At 37.0% G+C, this 20,660-nt stretch overlaps 1 protein-coding gene across 1 annotated transcript in view; it reads right to left on the minus strand.

Annotated features, from left to right (window-relative positions):
• CATSPERE (catsper channel auxiliary subunit epsilon) overlaps positions 1 to 20,660 on the minus strand; it is a 256,584-nt gene that overhangs the window by 598 nt on the left and 235,326 nt on the right. Inside the window, exons 19-21 of the mRNA XM_057727707.1 lie at positions 18,164 to 18,250; positions 12,172 to 12,329; positions 6,819 to 6,872 (exon numbers count right to left, since the gene is read on the minus strand). Of these exons, the coding sequence (XP_057583690.1) occupies positions 6,819 to 6,872; positions 12,172 to 12,329; positions 18,164 to 18,250 (299 nt within the window). The remainder of the gene's footprint in view (positions 1 to 6,818; positions 6,873 to 12,171; positions 12,330 to 18,163; positions 18,251 to 20,660) is intronic.

The raw sequence follows: 20,660 nt of genomic DNA on the forward strand, positions 1-20,660 counted from the left end.
TAAGGTCAGCCCCAGACATTCTGGAACAAAAACTAGTTCAATGTAGAATTTAGGTGGTATGCTTGGTGCTTAGAGATGAGGTTGTTCAAGGTGAGAAAGACAGCTTTTATCAAGCTACAGAGTTTCAGACATATATATAGCATTCTCATTTTAGAAGGACGATTCTGATAGTAGTGTGAAGAATGGATGGATGGGAAGCATGACTGTGAAGGGAGAAAACTAGTTATGAGGTTTTTGTAATAACCAAATATGGTGAGTTTTAATTAATTAGTGGCTATAAAAATGGGGAGAAATGGATAGATCTAAGATATATTTAGAAGTTAGATTGGGTTGATCTTGGTGATTGTTAAGATGTGGGGTTTGAGAAATATGTTAGAATAAAGGATGTCTCCTAAATTTGGGGATGAGGTAACTCTGAGGATGGTAGCACCATTCATTAACATAGGAAATTCACAGGGAAGAACACTTTAGAGGGTATGTGTGAATATGGTTGGTTTACTTTGGGGCATATCAAATTTGAGGTACATGAGGGTCAACCAGGTGTGTGTGTGTGTGTGTGTGTACACTTATTAGATGCTACTTTCACCTGGGATCCAGACAGCTGCCTCCCCAACTCATGTGCTTCCCATCAGAGTAGATTTATTTCTTAAGCCAAACACTGTGCTGTTTTCTATTTGGTGTCCTGGTACCTAACGTTAGTTTTCAGTTCCCTTTTAAACCATGATTATTTGTTTGCAGTATTACACTTTCCCCAGGTCCCCATTCTCATTAGTCTGACATTCCTCCTCTGTGGATACAGACTTAATCTAGCTCTAGTGAATCATTTCCTTCTTAGAAATTAATTAACTAACAATAAACCATCCGATACATGCCAGGTACTGTGTTAGGTGCTGGGAAAACAATAATGAGTAAGACTAGACATGGTCTTCATCCTTAGAGAGCTTATATTTTAGTGGGAACATAATCATTAATCAGATAATGAGGAAATAAATATAAAATTGAACTTGTGATAAAAACTACATAGGAGAGGTATACAATGCAATGAACGCTTACTATAGAAGGATTTAACCTGGTGAACGAATCAAGAAATGCCTCCATGGGGAAAAGATAATTATTATAAAATTTGAAGAATTAAGTAGAAGTAGAGTTGGTAAAGTTAAATAGGTAACATGGGGAAGAAAGAGATTCCAGATAGAGAAAATAGCAAGTGCAAAGCTCCTGCTATGGAACAGGAGTATGGAGAGTATGGAGAAGGCTGGGGATTGAAAGAAAGTTGGTAGGTCTGGGGCTGAGAAAGTGAGGGGAACATGATGCAAGATGAGATGGGAGAAGTAGGTAGGGGCTAGATCAGAAAAGATCTTGTAGGCCATATTAAGAAGTTGCCATTTTAAGGAAAGAAACTTAAAGGTTTTAAGCTACTAAAATTACCATTGGGAGTCTATTGCAGTAATTCGGATCAGAGATAATGTTAACTTGGATTAGAGGGGTGTGGTGGTGATGGGTTTGGTAAGAAGTGGATTCTTTTAAGGGCAATTCAAGAGGTTAAATGCATGGGAGGCAGTTACTGGATGAGTTGGAGGAGAGAGAGACAGAGACAGAAACAGAGAGAAATGAATGTGAATCCTAGGTTTTAGTTTTTCACTTTTGACTGCTAGGAGTTTGGCTTGTACAGTTGGATGTGCTATTTCCTGAGGGAGGGAACATTGGAAAATAGGGTTGCCATATTTTTCAGTTCCAGAGGGCACCATTCACATTACAGCCTATGTGAATGAATTCTCCTGGAGCTGGGTAATGGCAATTCATAAGGCTGACTGTAATTACCTTGATAAGTTAGCTTTAGAGTGAGACAAATAATGGGGTAAGGGAATGGGTGGTAAGATCATGAGTTCATTTTTGGACGTGTCCAGTTTGACCAGTCTTTGAGATACCTAAGAGAAGAGGTTAAGTAGAGAGTGGGATATATGGCCCTGGACTGGGCTAGAGATATGATTTGGGAGTTGTGTGTTTATAGATACTAATTGAAATCATGGGTATGGATGAACTTGACAGAGTGAGCAGCTCAGAAAACCAGGACTGAGCCCTAAGGAAGGTCAACATTTAATGGCTGGTGTTATAGGTTGAGGCTTTCTTTACTAGAAAGAGAGAGAATGGATACAGAAGGCTAGGAAAACCTATAGAGTAATATGGCAGCCAAAGGGAAAGTCAACACTAATGAAAGCTCAAATAAAATATGGGTGGAAAAATATGTCAGATTTAGTGTAGGCCAGTTCCAGTTCAAGATGGTGCAAAGGAGGCTCCTGAACTTACCTCCTCCCATGGACACATCTATCCTACAGCTACATATAGAACAATTCCCTTTGAAAGAAATCCAGAAACTAGCTGAGCAACTCCTACTAGTTGGGTGAACAAAAAAAGCCCACCCATATAAAAATGAGTAGGAGAGATTAAGACAGTCGCACCAAAAACCCCATCCCCAGCACAACAACATACAATGAGGAGGGAACTCACAACTCTGAGCTTCTCCCTAAGGAGTTTGGATTCAATATCTGGTACCCCAACTTTTAAAACTTCCACCTGAGGGATGGGACCCCCAAACACCTAGCTCTGAAAGCCAACTGGGCTTTCATCCATGAGACCCACAAGGCTATAGCAAACAAAAGTGCTCCTGAGGACTCTTGGTGGCTAACCCCTCTCTCACTACCTGCCCCCCCACCCCCACTTAGCACAGAGCCAGCAGACTGAAATGCCCATTTCCCAGTCTTTCCATGAAAGAGACCTAGTTGCTTATCTTAAAAGCTTAAATCTGAGGGTTAGTCTCCTAACATAACACAAATCTAGGGGCCGACTGCAATCTTCTCCAGAGACTGGGGAAGCTGGCAGATACCATCTTTGCGCTCTCCCTCTGCCTCTCCCTAGATCACTGGTATCTCCCCGAAATGACATTGTGCTTACTTCTGATGTCCCAGCTTCTAAGGTTGCCACTCAGGGAGACACAACACTTGATTGCCTGGCTCTGGTAGCCAGCAGAACTTATGTGCACCAGTCCCAGAGGACTGTAACAAAGAAACTGTTCTTAATTGGCTATTCTCTCAGGGCTCAGCACAGAGGGAAGAGAAAGAAAAGCCCATCTTCCAGTCTTTCTCTGAAAGAGGTCTACTTACATACTTTAAAAGCTGCTGCTTGAGAGCCCAGCTTCCAACCAGGCTGTATCTAGGTTCTGACTGAGATCCTCCTCTTTGGGACACTGGCAGGTCTTGGTATGTAACAGGGAAGAGCTAATCAGACTCCATGTTGGAACTCTTTCTTTGACTTTAAACTTTACTTTTTGTTGCTTTTGTTATTATAATCATACATAATGGCCTGCATCAGAGAACACTGCTCACCTATGAATGGCTGCAGAAAAGAAGAAATTAACACATCCCCTCCCCAAGGCTAGTCATTCCAGGAGATGTTTTGCAAGACTGATAGCCCTTTTTACTTTACTTCTCCGTGCTTCTCCTGCTCTATTCTGCCTTTTTACTTTACTTCCTCACTGCCTCTCCCTCTCTGATTCTATAAAACAAACTGGCATCCAGACCCTGATAAGATGGTTTTTTGGAGACATTAGTCTGCCATCTTCTCAGTCTGCCAGCTTTCTGAATAAAGTCATATTCCTTGCTCCAATACCTCATCTCCAATTCATTGGCCTGTTGTGCAGCAAGCAGAATGAGCTTGGACTTGGTAATGGGCACACCCTCAACTGCTGGGGGACACTAAGAACTCAGGTGGCAGCTTGGACAATCACAAAGGTTTAAAAGACAAACAACAGCTAGGGCTGGGCTGAACAATAAGTTCCATCTCCTACATAAGACCATTTCTTCATGACCAGGAGAAGCAGCTGTTTTATCTATTGCATAGAAACCAACACAGAAAATCAAGGAAAATGAAGAAATAGGGAAATATGTTCCAAACAAAAGAACAAGATAAAACTTCAGAAACAGACCTTAATGAAATGGAGACAAGTAATTTACCTGATAATGAGTTCAAAATAATGGTCATGAAGATGCTCATTGAGGTCAGGAGAACAATGCATGAACAAGTGAAAATTTCAACAGAGAGAAAGAATATATAAGTAAGTACCAAACAGATTTAGTGCAAGTCAAAGCTATTCTAATGAGAAATAATTGGTGGAGTGATAAGATAGAAAGCAGGCTGGATGGATTAGCAAAATAGGGTGGAAATGAGGACTATGAGGATAGACAAGGCTTTTAAGGAGTTTGTCTTGCAAAAGGGTGGTAGCTGGAAGGGGATATGGCTGAGGTTGTATTTATTTTTTATTTATTTGCTTAAAAGACTTGAGGGTGATTAAAAGCCTATTGGAAGGATCTAGCTGAGAGGGAAAGTTGAATATATAGAAGAGAGAAGGAATAATCGATTTAGAATTTTCCTTAGAAATTGGGAAGAAATAGGGTTCAAGGCATAGGTGGAAGAATTACATTTAAAGAGGATATAACAGGATAAAAAGAGGAGAGAATGGGTATAGGTATTAGTTGGTTTATATGTTTGGAATCAGAAATAAAGGTAGTTCCTGTCTGATGGCTTCTAATTTCTCTGTAAAGGTGAAAAACAGTTCATTTGATGATTGTTAAGGAAAGGAAGAAGCTAATTAAACAAGGTCTGAAGCAGTTGTTTTGGAGAGTGGAAACAATGGTTGACCAGAGAAAGAAATTTCCAGGTAGTGTTGGCAACATATCTGAAGTAGGTGATCAATTTGCCTTGTTGTGTAACTTTCTTTACGGGGCTGCTCAGATGTAATCACAAAGAAAGTAGGTAGTTGGAGGCTTGCCAGAGGGGTGCCAAATTCCAGAAAGGTAAGGAGGTACTAGAAAATGTTATTGAAATAATAGACTTTGTTTGAAATGTAAGGAAATAGGAAGTAAAAAAGGAGAGGTTGAAAGTAGGGGTGCAGGTTCCAATGAGGATGAGTTGTTGGAGGTGTAGTTGAATTAGCAAGCTGGGAAGGTCCAAGAATGAGATGTCTGAATTGATGCTTAGTAAGCAGAGAAGTTATGATAGTATCAAAGTGTCCAAGGTGTGACTGTGGGAATGAATGGCAAAGTACAGTGCAGGAGGGGGACACCAAGGATTAGGAAAGGCCACGATGGTGGGTCTTGATGTGGAGGTGAAAACAGGATGGCATTCAATGAAGGAGAGTTTGGAGAGGATGCAGCAATGAGGACAGAGAAAGGGCAGGGGTATAGCAGATGACATGAATCTCAAAGGGTAAGTGTTTAAAAATTTTTTGCGGGGGGGGGTGTTGTTTCTGTTTTTTAGAAGAACCTGGATAAATAATACTTTGGGAATGGTAATGGTGCTCTGAGACACGGACAGAGCTCAGAGCACAGGATTTAGGTGAGTTGCTAGTTAAATGGTGGCAACTCCAAAGGACACAGTGGAAAACTTGAGGAAGTGGTTGAGCACTGGGCCAGAAAGCAAAAAAGCTAGTAAGATCTTTGCCTCCTACAAACTGCTTTTCAGCCACTGTTTGCTCATGAAAAGGGCTCTCTTACTAGGAAGGTGTTCACCACCAGCTAACCCCTGCTCTGCCTCTGGACCCTTCAGGGCTCAAGCATAACAGAGACTGCAGTCCCTAACCTAATGGACTATCCCCTGTGCTGCACTGTATTCTCTGGCTGCTAAAATCCAGCTACTGGGAGGTGAGCTGGGGCAAATAGGTGAGATACCCCTTTACTCTGTCCTCTCCTCCCTAACTCACCAACTCCCTTTTCTGTTGGTGGATACTTGGTGGGGGGGGTGTATGTTCTTAATGTTCATTTAAAGCAAACAAACATACAAATCTAGTGAGGAAAGAGAAGCTGCAAAATGCTATACACATTTCCCAAAGTTACCTAGAAACAATGCATGTCTTATCTCATTAGCAGATTATTCACACCATTAACCTCCGATTAGCACAAAAAATTGAGTCAGTAATACTTAAAGTAGGGCCATAAGTAACCTAATTGTTTGTGGTCCACTCTTGTTTAACATTTTCCAAAACAAAAAACAGAAATGGAAACACAGGACAGAGAAGCAGAGTTATCTGCAGTCCCAAGTTTTGTATTAAGATATTTTACTCTGCTCTCCAAGGAAACTAAAGCTGAGTCCAGGGAAATGCCTGTAATGCCTGTTTCCTATAGGCATTGGAATGATGGCCAGTGGTCAAGGGCTGACTCAGGTCCAGTGGGGGCATGGTCACTGTCTCCTACCTGTCCCTATTGTTGTAGTCTACCATCTGCCCTTTGGTGGAGTTGAAAGACATCTTTTTTAAAATTAATTTTTATTGGAGCGTGGTTGTTTTACAATACTGTGTTAGCCTCCACATACACACAGACATCCCTTCCATTTTGGACTTCCCTCCCATTTAGGTTACCACAGTGCATTAGGAAGAGCTCCCTGTGCTATACAGCATGTTCCCATCAGTTGTCTATTTTATACATAGTATCAATAATGTATATGTGCCAATCCCAGTCTCCCAATTCCTCCCACCCCACCCCTTTCCCCCTTTAGAATCCATACATTCAGAAAGACTCTTTTGATTGGGAAGACAATGGCTGTCGAGGGGGATGCACAAAAGGGGACCCTAGCAGCAGTAACAAGTCTCAGGAATTCCTACCTGCTGCTGCCTGGTATAGCAGATACATACAATTTTTAGGATGTCACACATAGGACAGAAGTATTAGGGTCCCAGGAAAATAGGGGAGAGGTGTGTTTCCTTTTAAGCTGCCACCATATATTTTACAACTTCCCTCATTAAAGCCTGATTAGGCACCAGTCGTTACCTGGGAATCACTCCAAAGGTCTCTATTGCAAATATAGTGGTTAGGTTACAGAAACTGCAAATCAGAAAAATAATATTAAAGATTAAATTAAATATAATGTATTAAAAGACTCCCTGTACATCTCTATGGTAACAACCAAATCATGTATAATCTTAGTTAAGGTGTCGTTTTCTTTTTTCTTTTTTCTCTCAGCATAGTTAATAATTTTATTATTACCAAAAGAAATTTTTATTAAACTGAGCATTACCTTCCATTTTACAGAGAAAAATCTCCACTGTAGGGTAATCAATGAGAATTATTAATTATGAATTATGTAATTGTATTTAAATTACATCTATATAGCAAAATATCAAGTTGGTTATTTAGTTTATGAAGAATTTGGTATATTTATAAATCAAAAGCCTTTATAATTAAGAAAATTACTGTATTTAAATATATACTCCCTTCTTTGTTCTGCTGATAATTTCACAGCAAAATCACAGTAGCTGGACTGATGTCAAAGAAGAATTGCTAAGAATTTTGTTCCCTTAAGTGGACAACTTCACTAATTTCATTAGCTTTTTTTTTGTTTTTTTAGTTTTTTTTAAATTGAATTACAGTATAGCTGATTTAAAAGGATGTGTTAATTTCAAGTGTAAAGCAAAGTGATTCAGTTATACATATATCTATTTTCAGATTCTTTTCCCTTATATGTTATTACAAAATATTGAATATAGTTCCCTGTGCTAAACAATAGGTCCTTGTTGGTTATCTATTTTATACATAGTAATGTGTATGTGCTAATCCCAACTTCTTAATTTATCCCTCCCTCCTCTTTCTTCTTTGGTAACCATAAATTTGTTTTCTATGTCTGTGAGTCTATTTTTGTGTTGTAAATAAGTTCACTTATAACTTTTTTTCTTTTTTTTAGATTCCACATATAAGTGATATCATATGATATTTGTTTTTCTCTGTCTGGCTTATTTCACTTAGTATGATAATCTATGTTGCTGCAAATGGCATTATTTTCTTCATTTTTATGACTGAGTCATATTCCACTGTGTGTGTGTGTGTGTGTGTGTGTGTGTGTGTATAATATATATATAAAACATCTTTATCCATTCATCTGTCTATAGACATTTAGGTTGCTTCCAAGTCTTGGCTATTGTAAATAGTGTTGCAGTGAATACTGGGGTGCATGTACCTTTTCAAATTACGATTTTCTCTGTGTAAATGCCCAGGAGTGGGATCCCTTGATCATATGGTAACTCTATTTTTAGTTTTTTAATAAACCTCCATACTGTTCTTCATAGTGGCTGTACCAATTTACATTTCCTCCAACAATGTAGGAGGGTTCCGTTTTCTCCATACCCTCTCCAGCATTTATTATTTGTAGACTTTTTGATGACTGCCATTCTAACCAGTGTGAGGTGATACTTTATGGTAGTTTTGATTTGCATTTCTCTGATAATTAGTGATGTTGAACGTTCTTTTTTCACATGCCTGTTGGCCATCTTTACATCTTCTTTGGAGAAATGTCTATTTAGATCTTCTGTCCATTTTTTGATTGGGTTATTTGTTTTCTTGATATTGAGCTGTAATGAGCTATTTGTATATTTTAGAAATCAATCCCTTGTTGGTAGCATTGTTTGCAGATATTTCCTCCCAGTCTGCAAGTTGTCTTTTATTTTGTCTATGGTTTCTTTTGCTGTGCAAAAGCTTTTGTTTCATTAGGTCCCATCTGCTTATTTTTGTTTTCATTTCTATTACTCTAGGAGATGATCCAAAAAGATATTGCTGTGATTTATGTCAAAGAGTGTTCTGCCTATGTTTTCTTCTAGGAGTTTTATAGTATCCAGTCTTACATTTAGGTCTTTGATCCATTTTGAGTTTATTTTTGTATATGGTGTTAGAGAATGTCCTAATATCATTCTTTTACATGTAACTGTCCAGTTTTCCCAGCACCACTTATTGAAGAGACTGTCTTTTTTCCACTGTATATTCTTGCATCCTTTGTCATAGATTAGGTGACCATAGGTGCGTGGGTTTATCTCTGGACTTTCTATTCTGCACCATTGTTCTATATTTTTGTTTTTGTGCTAGTACTATACTGTCTTGATTACTGTAGCTTTGTAGTATAGTCTGAAGTTAGGGAGCCTGATTCTGCCAGCTCTGTTTTTCTTTCTCAATATTGCCTTGGCTATTTAGGATCTTTTGTGTTTCCATACAAATTGTAAAATTTTTTTTTGTTCTAATTCTGTGAAAAATGCCATTGGTAATTTGATAGGGATTGAATTCAATTTGTAGATTGCCTTGAGTAGTATAGTCATTTTGACAATATTGATTCTTCCAATCCAAGAACACGGTATATCTTTCTATCTGTGTGTATCATCTTTGCTTTCTTTTATCAGTATCTAATAGTTTTTGGAATACAGGTTTTTGCCTCCTTAGGTAGGTTTATCCCTAAATATTTATCTCTCACAATTTAGCATATGGCTTGGAATGAGACAGGATATAACTAAATAAACATTATTAATATGATTTCACCTATCTTCATGTGGGAGAAGAGAGAGGAAAAGAACTTAATTTTATTGAGTCCTTGCTATGTGCCCAGCAAAGTTAGGATTTTTTTTTACTCAGGTACTTCACTTAATCCTCAGAATACTATAAGATAGCTATTACTGACTCAATTCAGAGACAAATAAGCTCAAAGAGACTAAGTAATTTGTTTAAGATTAGATAGTTACTAGTGGCAAAATTAGGACTCAAACCAACATAGGTTCTCTAGCATAATGTTCTCAAGGTCCATCAATGTTGTCTCAAGTGGCAAGATTTCCTTCTTTTTATGTCCATACTTGAGTTGTATGAGTTATTTATATATTTTGATATTAACCCCTTATCAGATATATGATTTGCAAATATTTTTTCCCATTCTGTAGGTTGCCTTTTCATTTTGTTGATGGTTTCCTTTGCTGTGCAGAAGCTTTTTAGTTTGATGTAGTCTCACTTGTTTATTTTTGTTTTTGTTGCCTTTGTGTTTGGTGTCAAATAAAAAAAATTATTGCAAAGACTGACATCGGGGAGCTTACCACCTATGTTTTCTTCTAGGAGTTTTATGGTTTCAGGGCTTACGTTCAAGCCCATTTGGAGTTAATTTTTGTGTATGGTAAGAGAGTGGTCCAGCATCATTCTTTCACAGGTGGCTGTCTAATTTTCCCAACACCTTTTATTGAAGAGACTGTCCTTTCCCCAATGTATGTTCTTGGCTCCTTTGTCATAAATTAAGTGATTGTATATGTGTGAGTTTATTTCTGGGGATTTCTATTTTGGTTCATTGATCTATGTGTCTGTTTTTATGTCAGTACCATACTGTTTTGATTACTGTAGCTTTGCAATATAGTTTGAAATTAGGGCGTGTGATATTTCTAACTTTGTTCTTCTTTTTTAAGACTGCTTTGGCTTTTGGGGGTCTTTTGCAGTTCCATATACATTTTAAGACAGTTTGTTCTATTTCTGTGAAAAATGTCACTGGACATTCGATAGGCCTGGCTTTGAATCTGCATATTGCTTGGGTAGTATGGAATTTTTTTTTTCTCTTCATTTTTTTCTTTTATTTGAGGAGCTTTCTGCTCAGCCCTTTTCTTATCACCCTCAGTTCCTTCACTGTGGGTATCTCCTAAAAGTTCTTTTCTTCTCTCTTTTCTTCTAGTAAGTCAGTTAACTTATGTGTACTCAGGGAGTCACCATAGACGATGCCCACATTTGTGTTTTCAAAACTCTTTATCATCAGCTATTCCCTCCAACTCAAAGCCCAAATTAAAATAAAAATTTAAACTGTCTATATGACATCTTCACTCAGATATTTCATTGTCCTTTCAAATGCAAAGTCAGAATTCTTACCTCATTATTTATTTCCCCCAAAGAAAAACCACCACAGTATCGACTGTGGTCAAAGAAAATACTATAATTTTAAATCACCTAGTCTAGAAAACTTGAAACCATATCAATTCCTTCTTTTCCTTCATTTGCCACACTAGATCAATATATTATCTCTTTTCCTGATATTTATTAGACTTTTTCCTTTCTTTCCATTCTTACTGCCAACAGGGCTTCCTTGGCCCTTGTCTTGTTAATTTCACTCCTCTCATTTATCTGCAATTTATTTTCCTTTTATAAAATTCTTTATTCTTAGGCTAATTTTCCTAGAACTATATTCTCATCACACTCCCCTAGTAAAGATACTAAAGAGGCTCTCGAGGACATGGTTTGAAATTGACTTCAACATTATGAATTGCTTTGAATTAGTCTGCATCCTTTGTTTTTTACCTTCCTCACTCAAAGTATTTTCCACCTTCTTTCATGACTCCACAAGCCATAGACAGTATGTTAATGTTTAGCTCCATTCCATTATTAGTGTGATTTCTTTCATCTGAAGAGTCTATCTTCATTCTCTGGCAATATAAATTCTTAATGCTCCCTATCCTCCAGGAAATTTTCTCCCGATGCTCAAGATAGCATTGATTTTTCCCATCTCTGAATTATTATTCTGCCTATCAATAATACAAATGTTTATATTTGAAAAATATATCATGTGTTTGCTCTGATTTAACCTCCCGTGATTTTATGTGTATCCTCCACTCCTCCTTCCCCAACCAGTTTAATTACAAGCATTTTGAAGGCTGAGATTTTCCTTATGCTCTATTTGCATCTATCATAGCAATGAAACATAGTAAGTACTCAGAATATAATTGTGAATTGATTAATTTAATTAATGTTTAACATGAAATCTTATCTCCCACTCCCATTGAACGTTTAACATGATTGCTGCAAAATGAAAAAACAAACATGATAGGCGTACCTGGGAGACGTGTGTTCAGTTTCAAACCACTGCAATAAAGTGAGTCACACAAATTTTTGCTTTCCCAGTGCATATAAAAGTTATGTATACATTATACTGTAGTCTATTAAGTGTGCCATAGTATCCTGTCTAAAAAAAGAATGTACATGCCTTAATTAAAAAATAATTTGTTTCTCAAAAAATGCTAACCATCATCAGAGCCTTCAACAAATCATAATCTTTTTGCTGGTGGAGAGTTTGAAATATTGCAAGAATTACTCAAAGGTAACATAGAGACATGAAGTGAGCAAATGCTGTTGGAAAAATGGTGGTGATAAACCTGCTTGACCAAGGGTTGCTACAACCTTCAAGTTGTAAAAAATGCAGTATCTTTGAAGCACAATTAAAGCGAAGTGTAATAAAATGAAGTATGCCTGTAATTGGATAGCTGGGTGATATCAAATTAAATCAAGAAAATAAAAATTTAATTTTTATTAACTAATACTGTAACTGTTATAATGGAACATTTATATTCACCTGTAGTTTGGATCCAGGATCTTCACACGAAACACATACATTCCAGAATGGTCCAAGGGCCAAACTAAATGGTTATGGTTAGACTTGTTGATAATCTCATATGGTTGATTTAAGTCTCCCGGTTTTCCAATAGCATAAGAAAAGCAGTGCTTATAGTTCTGAATAGAAAACAAAGACAAAAACCTTAAGGTCATTATCTGACTTTAATAAACAAAATTATATTCTCATATATTTATTTTGGAAAATTATTTAGAGATATAATAGTTATTCCTGTCTCTTTTATCATTTTAGTGCTGGATAGTATTTTTAGAGGCTATCTTGGGTTAAAGTTTGATAAAAAGTGAAGCATAGTGAAAACAAAGGCTGTGTTTATTTATTTGCAAAAAACAATAAATTAGGGCATGGAGAATCTGTAAGCATTTTATTTCCCTAAATTGAAAAAGCGCAAAATCCTTCAAGGATGCTTAATTTGGGGACAGATACTATTTTGATCATAAGGTGTGGATACAATAGTCAAATCTTCCCCTAAGACTTTTATTTATTCCCATTACCACTACTGTTTCTCTGTGGGTCTCAAGATACAAAGTAGAAAGAATATTTCTTTATCTCCTGTTCCCCTTTTTAAATGCATAGACACTATATATTTTTAAAGTCACTTTATTCGGGACTTCTTAGGTGGCGCAGTGGTTAGGAATCTGCCTGCCAATGCAGGGGACCCCGAGCCCTGCTCTGAGAAGATCCCACATGCCGCAGAGCAACTAAGCCCGTGAGCCACAACTATTGAGCCTGCACTCTAGAGCCTGTGAGCCACAACTACTGAGCCCATGTGCTGCAACTACTGAAGCCCACGCACCTAGAGCCCATGCTCCACAACAAGAGAAGCCATTGCAACGAGGACCCACACACCACAATGAAGAGTAGCCTCCACTCACCACAACTAGAGAAAGCCCACTTGCAGCAACGAAGACACAATGCAGCCAATAAATAAATAAATAAATTTATTTTTTAAAAAGTCACTTTATTAAAGCTAAGGTAATAAAATAAAATCCTGAAATAATACATGGCATTTCTTCTGGATTCTTGTAGGTCCTGTATGCTTTCACACCCTGCTTAAGGCCTTGCTTGTCTCTCTGGTATGTATTCTCAGTGAAGCTGAATTCTTTCTATAGCTTTTGAATGAGTAACTCCCATTTGACTTATTCAAGTGGTATTTATTTCTTGTTCTTTCCTTCACATTTTCCCTACATTTTGATAACCATAATAAGTCTAGTTAACATCTATCACCACACATAGTTACAATTTTTTTCTTATTATGGAAACTTTTAAGATCTGCTCTCTTGGCGACTTTTAAATATACAATACATTATTATTAACTATAGTCACCATGCAGTACATTACACACCAATGACTTTTTATTTTATAACTGTAAATTTGTACCTCTTGACCACCTTCACCTATTTCACCCCCTACCTCTGGCAACCAGTCATTTTTTGATGTACCCTAACTTGAAACATGATATATCTTTTTTTTAAAAAACAAATTTGGTTAGTTAGTTAGTTAGTTAGTTATTGGCTGCTTTGGGTCTTCATTGCTGCTCACAGGTTTTCTCTAGTTGTGGTGAGCGGGGGCTACTCTTCATTGTGGCATGTGGGCTCCTCGTTGCGGTGGCTTCTCTTGTTGCAGAGCATGGACTCTAGGCATGTGGGATCTTCCTGGAGTGGGAATCAAACCTGTGTCCCCTGCATTGGCAGGTGGATTCTTAACCACTGCGCCACCTAGAAAGTCCCTGATATGTCTTATTATTAATATTTTTTTGTTGGTGGAGTTTCTTATAGGTCAACACTGGCCTGGAACTTCTTGTTCTACCAAGTTAGTTAATATATGAGACCACAGACTTAATTGAAAGAGTATGTGGCGTATACTAAATATGTGCAGGAACTGGATATATATCATCACAGCAATGTGTTGCTGATAAGAACATATTCATCTTCTATCATTACATGTATTTTTTGTGTATAGACACCTGGGAATATTTATATTGTTTCCAACTTCCTACCCAGTTATTTCCTAATGTGAATGATTCCCACTCATTATTGCTCTTATTTTTGTGTCATGCCTGATATTTCCTATTGTAGTAACAGATATTTTTTCCAATTATTGTCCTCCCCCCCTTTTTTTGGCTGAATTGGGTCTTTGTTGCTGCAGGCAGGTTTTCTCTACTTGTGGCAAGTGGGGGCTACTCTTTTTTGCAGTGAGCGGGCTTCTCATTGTGGTGGCTTCTCTTGTGATGGAGCACTGGCTCTAGGCATGCAGGCTTTAGTGGTTGCAGCATGTGGGCTCAGTTGTTGCAGCACGTGGGCCCTAGAGGGTATGGGCTTCAGTAATTGTGGCCCATGGTCTTAGTAGTTGTGGCACATGGGGTTAGTTGCACTGTAGCATGTGGGATCTTCCTGAACCAGGGATCGAACCACTGTCCCCTGCATTGGCAGGCAGATTCTTTAACCACAATGCTACCAGAGAAGCCCTCCCCTTTCTTTTTTTTTTTTTAATAAATTTATTTATTTATTTTATTGGCCGTGATGGGTCTTTTTTTTTTTTTTTTTTGCTGTGCACGGGCTTTCTTTAGTTGCAGTGAGTGGGGGCTACTCTTTGTTGTGGTGTGTGGGCTTCTCATTGCCGTGGCTTCTCTTGTTGTGGAGCACAGGCTCTAGGCAAGTGGGCTTCAGTAGTTGCAGCACATGGGCTCAATAGTTGTGGTACACGGGCTTAGTTGCTCCATGGTATGTGGGATCTTCCTGGAGCAGGGATAGAACTCATGTCCCCTGCATTGGCGGGCAGATTCTTAACTACTGTGACACCTAGGAAGCCCCCCTCCCCTTTCTCTTTGAATTGAAATCCCATTTGATCGAGTTATATAGCCTCTAAGAAAACAAACCAGTCCTGGCCTCATGAATTATAATTCATTTTTAGCCAAGGACTTCTCAGATTACTATGTCAGTCAAGTCCAGAAACTCAACTCACATCCTGAGTTATAAGTATGTAGCCAGCCATTTATGGCCCATATTCTCTCTTTCCTTCTCAAACTCCAACATTAACTTGGCATAACCTGTGAAAATGCCACTTTTGTTTATGAGTCCTTCAGATTTTCTCTTGGGAATTTACAGTCTCTAGAGATACTTCCCAGATTTTTATGTAGGTGTCATTCATCCTTGTAGAATCAGGACTATGTAGCAATCAGTGCAGCTCCAAGAATTGGAAGGCTGTTTCATTTCAGGTATATGTTTCAGGAAGAGAGCACCTCTGATTGCCATGTTTAATAAATAGACAGTGACACTCTTCAGTAAGTATAGCCTTACTCACTAGGACATAATTGGTCTTTGCAGGTACCTGCCTTCTACTACATTCAGACTCCAGACTGAATCCACCCTTTTAGTGATGAGTTTTTTGTTTCTCATATGGTAGAACTGAACACCTAGGGCCTGGTGTGGGCATTCCAGAATCTTTATAGAATGTAAACCACTATTTCAATGTTTCTTAAATGTGGTCCCCAGATCAGCAGTATGAGCATCACCTGGGAACTTGTTAGAAATACAAATTTGATCTGATGAATCAGAAACTTTGGAGGTAGGACCCAGAGATCTGTTTTAGCAAGTCCTCTAGGTGATTCTGATGTCACCTCTAGGTGAGTCTAAAATTTGAGAATAAAAGTATTATGCACTGTATTATACTGATTGAGGAAAGCTCCATGACTGTTAATTATCAGGTAGCTCATTGCTTCTTAAGACTATGTTATTTTGTCATATCTGATAACATTTGGGTGCTGTTTGTGAGATTTTGAATAAGAGGGTCACTTACATTCACCCTCAATCCCAGATTCTTGGATGTCCTTCAACAAGAAGTTAGAAGGGTAAGTTTTGTTTTTAACTGATTCCATTACTAGTTTAATTCCTTATGAGTTTTTAAATAGCAGAACAATACTCTTTATAATAGGTGGGTGACCTATAATTAATTAAGTTAGTTCCACAAATATTTATTGAGCACCCACAATAAATTGGGTTTTATTGGGTTAGATGCTGGGGATATACCAGTGAAGAAAACAAACAAAATCCTCCCCTTATGGAGCCTACATTTTAGGTGGGAAGCCAGATAATAAATAGGGTAAATAAATAGACTACATAATATGTCAGAGAGTTACAAATGCTAATGACATTAAAGAAAATAGGGAAATGAGATAGAACTGTCATGGGGTGATTGTTGCAGAAACTGGTCCATCAAGAAACCAAGCACCACACTCAGAGGGTTGGTGATTTCAGGTTTATTAAGCCATGGCCCCAGACGAGCTAATGCTCCAAAGTTCTGGGTCCCGAACTCAGGGTGAGCTTTACTTTTATAGCGCACATGTTTACAGAGTATGAATGTTTCCAAACAGAAACTTACAAGAGCAGGTGCAGAATATTCCATGTTTTAGCAAAACATCTTAAAGTTACATTGGATTGTTAGGTCCTCCTGTTTTTCTGTTTTTTGCGGCACAGCCAGCATATTTCACAAAAGCAAAACAAGCGTGGAGTTATTTTTATCTGAGTGTAAGTTTCTAACTTTCCTCTTCATGATGTTTAACTTTTCAGGTAGAGTGGCCAAGGAAGTCTTCGTTGACTGGTTGATTCTTAAGTAAAGACCTGAAGAAAGGCATTAGCTAGTCATGATGGGGGTGTGGTGAGTGTGGGGTGCAGCAAGTCCTGTTGGCTTTGTCATAGCTGAGATGGGAACCATTGTGTGATTTTGAGCAGAAGAGTGGCATGTTCTGATTTATGTTTTAGTAGTATCACTCTTGGGGCTGTGTTGTGAATAGATTCATGGTGGGCAAGGCTGAAGCAGGGAGCCCATTTAGGATGCTGTGGTTGTGGTTATAACCCAGATGGTTGGTGATGGTGGTTTGAAATAGGGTGGTGGCAATTGGGGTGGTACAGGGTGACCAAATTCAGAATATACTTTGAAGAAGGAGCCAACAAGATTTGCTGAAAGACCAAATGTGGAGCATAAGATAACATTTAGAGGCTTTTATTCTGAGCAAACTGGGAGGATGAAATTTCTATTAACTGAGGTGGGAAACAATGTTGCGGGAGTATGTTTGCATGGTGGATGTCAGAAGCTCAGTTTCAGACATGTTAAGTTTGAAGCATCATCAGTTTTCTTTCTTGTTGGAATATTCCCATCAGTAAACATGTGGTTATTTTTCTTAACTATTAAAAAAAAAAAGACCCTTTCTTCACCCCATTGCTCTCCAGCTACTACACTATTTCTCTCCTTTACTGTAAAACTCCTCTGCGAGACATCTATGCTTGCTGTTTTGAATTCTTTTTTTTCAGACTAATTAAACCCACTTCAGTAAGGTTTTGTCTATCACTAACCTACTGGAACTGATTTGGTCAAGGTTACCTGTTGTCTCCACGTTACTGAATAAATGATCAAGTTTCAATCCTCATATCTCTATCCTGACATGTATAGATTCTGATGTAGAAGCAAAATAACATTCTTATTGTAGGGTTTATATTTTACAGGCTGAGGTACCTTATATGTCAGATTTTATTCATGAGATTTGACCTGCCAAATAACGATTTCAATTTAATTCAATTAAAAAAATTGCAAACAGTATAGGACTGGTAATTGGCACTCAGAAATGATCTTTTAGTTATACAAGAATTGAAACTTCAGGCATTCTTTAGGAAGACTCAGTCTCAATGCTTTAACATGTTTATCAGATATTTAATAATCTGCAAATAGATTTTCAGAAGAGAAAATTAAAACAAAATTGTTAGTAATGCAGGAGCAACAGAAGATCAGACTTAGACATCATAACATAATCCAATAGAAAAATTGGATTTGATTTGCAAAATCAAATTTAAACCCAGTGTTTCCATTAAATACTTGTTAATACTAAAATGCCAGGTTGGTTATTATAAATAAACAATTTGCAAGGTAATGTTTTCCTTACCTCAGGTCCCCAGGCTTCTTCTAATGGGAGGTGCTTGTTAAGCTCAGTCATTGACTTCCATGTCTGAGCTTCATTCAAACAACCACTCTGTCAAAAGATTTTATATATATAGAAAGATTTTATATAGATAGAAAAACTTTATATATGTTTTGTATATCAATTTATTAAGTATTTAATATAGTTTAGTGCTGTTGAAAATTATGTATCTAATTTTTTAATTATTTAAATGTTTGCTGATACACAGAAAAACCATGAACTTTTGTATAGTGACCCTGTACAGGGAGAACTTCTTCAACTCACTTATTAATTTTAATTGTTTCAGACGAACAATCATTTTATCTGTGAATATGATAGTTTTATTTCTTCCTTTTCAATCTTTATACTTTTAATTTATTTTTATTGTTTATTCTTTATTACAAACATCAGGAACAATGTTGTATAGAAATGGTTAGAACAGGCCTCCTTTATTTCATTCCTGATTTCAGAGGGAAGGCTTTCACATTTTCACCATTAAGTACGATGTTTTATACAGGTTTTTTTGTATTGACATTTTATTAGGTTAAGAAAGTTACCATTTATTTATCATTTTCTAAGATTTACTTTTAAAATAATGTTAATGTATGGGTGATAAATTTTTAATCAAATGAGTTTTCATCAACTGTTGTAATAATCTTATGCCTTTTCTTTATATTGTTAATATAGTGGATTACTTTGATTTTCAAATGATATTCCCAACTCAATTTATGAAATAAAGAAAACTTGGCCTGGATGAGCTATTTTAAAATAATTTGCTGTATTTGATTTGCTAGTATTTGGTTCAGGTGTTTTGTATCTATGGTCATAAGTAAGATTGGTTCATAATTCTCTTCTTTTAAGGCCCTCATCAGGTCCTCCTTGATTCACATAATGAGCTTAAAGTGCTTCCTCTTACCCCAATACTCTGGAAGAGTTTTTATAAGGCTGAAGTAAAATATTCCTTAAATATTTGGTAGACTTCATCAGGGAGGCTATCTGAGATTAGAGTTTTCTATTTTTTGGTGTGGGGAATATGAGACATTTTGGTGTATTTTTCAAGGCATTTGTCCATTTTATCCACTTGTCCGTTGCCAAATTTGTTGATATAAATTTGTTTATAATAACCTCTATTATTTGCTTTATAAAATGGTGATATTTCTATTCCATTTTTTCATTTGTCAACTGGAATAATTCTATAAAGAGACGCCTCCCCTCATCTATTGTTTGGTTGCCCATTGGTATAGTTCATTTGAGGAAAATAGGATAAATATTTGTTTCTTTCTCTTTATTTACCAGTTTGCAAAATAAGGAATTGGTTTCCTATCATTCTACAAAGGTGATCTTTTTTTAAAAAAAATCATCGTGAATTCATAGATTTAATATATTTAATGAGTTTTACCCCGTTGCAATAATTATTATCCATGAAACTCAAACTGTTGCATCTTTGGCCAGTAGGAACCTCAATATGTTGATTTCTGATTACTTTAAATGACTCTAGCAGTCTTTGATACTTCCTTGCTATTGGGTATGCCAAACTGTTCCAGGCTCATCTTGTACATTTCTTCCTTCAGGCGTGGGATCACTAATTTATCTAAGAATGCCCGGTACTTTTAGTGGGAAATGGTATTTCAAAACAACAATCTGGTTACTAAGGATGCTTTCAGCTACTGATTAGTTATGTTTCTAAGGATTTTAATGGTCAGAATAGGAAAATTTTATCTATCTCTCTGTTTGAATAATACATTTCTATCCAGAGAAATATCCAATACCTTATGAGTTCATATTGAGTCCTATTCGAATTCAAGACTTTTGTCTAACTCCTTCTATCTTACATATGTATATTCTTGCTTTTACAACAAAACACGTGGTGAGCAATGACAGCATTAGAATATCTCATCATTATACATTTGTTTTATCTCACACTATACACCTCACAACTTCAGAAAAACCATACAAATATTATCACCACTGACATGATTACTGAAAACACTTATATTTTCCCCTTGTATATGCTCTTCACAGTCTCCTATCATATTTTATAATTGTGCTATATCTACATTGTCAGAGAACACACCCATTATATATTATACTCTAACCCACTTAACTCTCATTTTGTTTTAGTTCTATAAGTAACTCTATACTATATTAAAATGCTTCCTCCTAGTCCTTATGTTGACATCTCTTTAGTAATTTTGGTTTTCTGAAGCTTCTTATTTAGTAAATTATTCAGGAAGGGCTCATGGGAACAATATTATCTGGGCTTTCTGCATGTTGATAGCAGTTTGTGCCATTTATAGTATAATCAGTTTTGCTGGATATAAAATCCTTGGCTCGTGTTTATTTTCCTTTAGTATCTTAGATATTTGACTCCACTTTCTCCTGGCATATAGCACTGCTATAGAATATCTGATAATAATTTAATTTTCCTTATAAATTGCTTGCTTTTTTTGCCTAGATGCCTGCATGGGTTAGCTATTCTGAT

The sequence above is a fragment of the Hippopotamus amphibius genome, chromosome 3 (assembly GCF_030028045.1).
Source record: "Hippopotamus amphibius kiboko isolate mHipAmp2 chromosome 3, mHipAmp2.hap2, whole genome shotgun sequence".
Classification (NCBI taxonomy): domain Eukaryota; kingdom Metazoa; phylum Chordata; class Mammalia; order Artiodactyla; family Hippopotamidae; genus Hippopotamus; species Hippopotamus amphibius.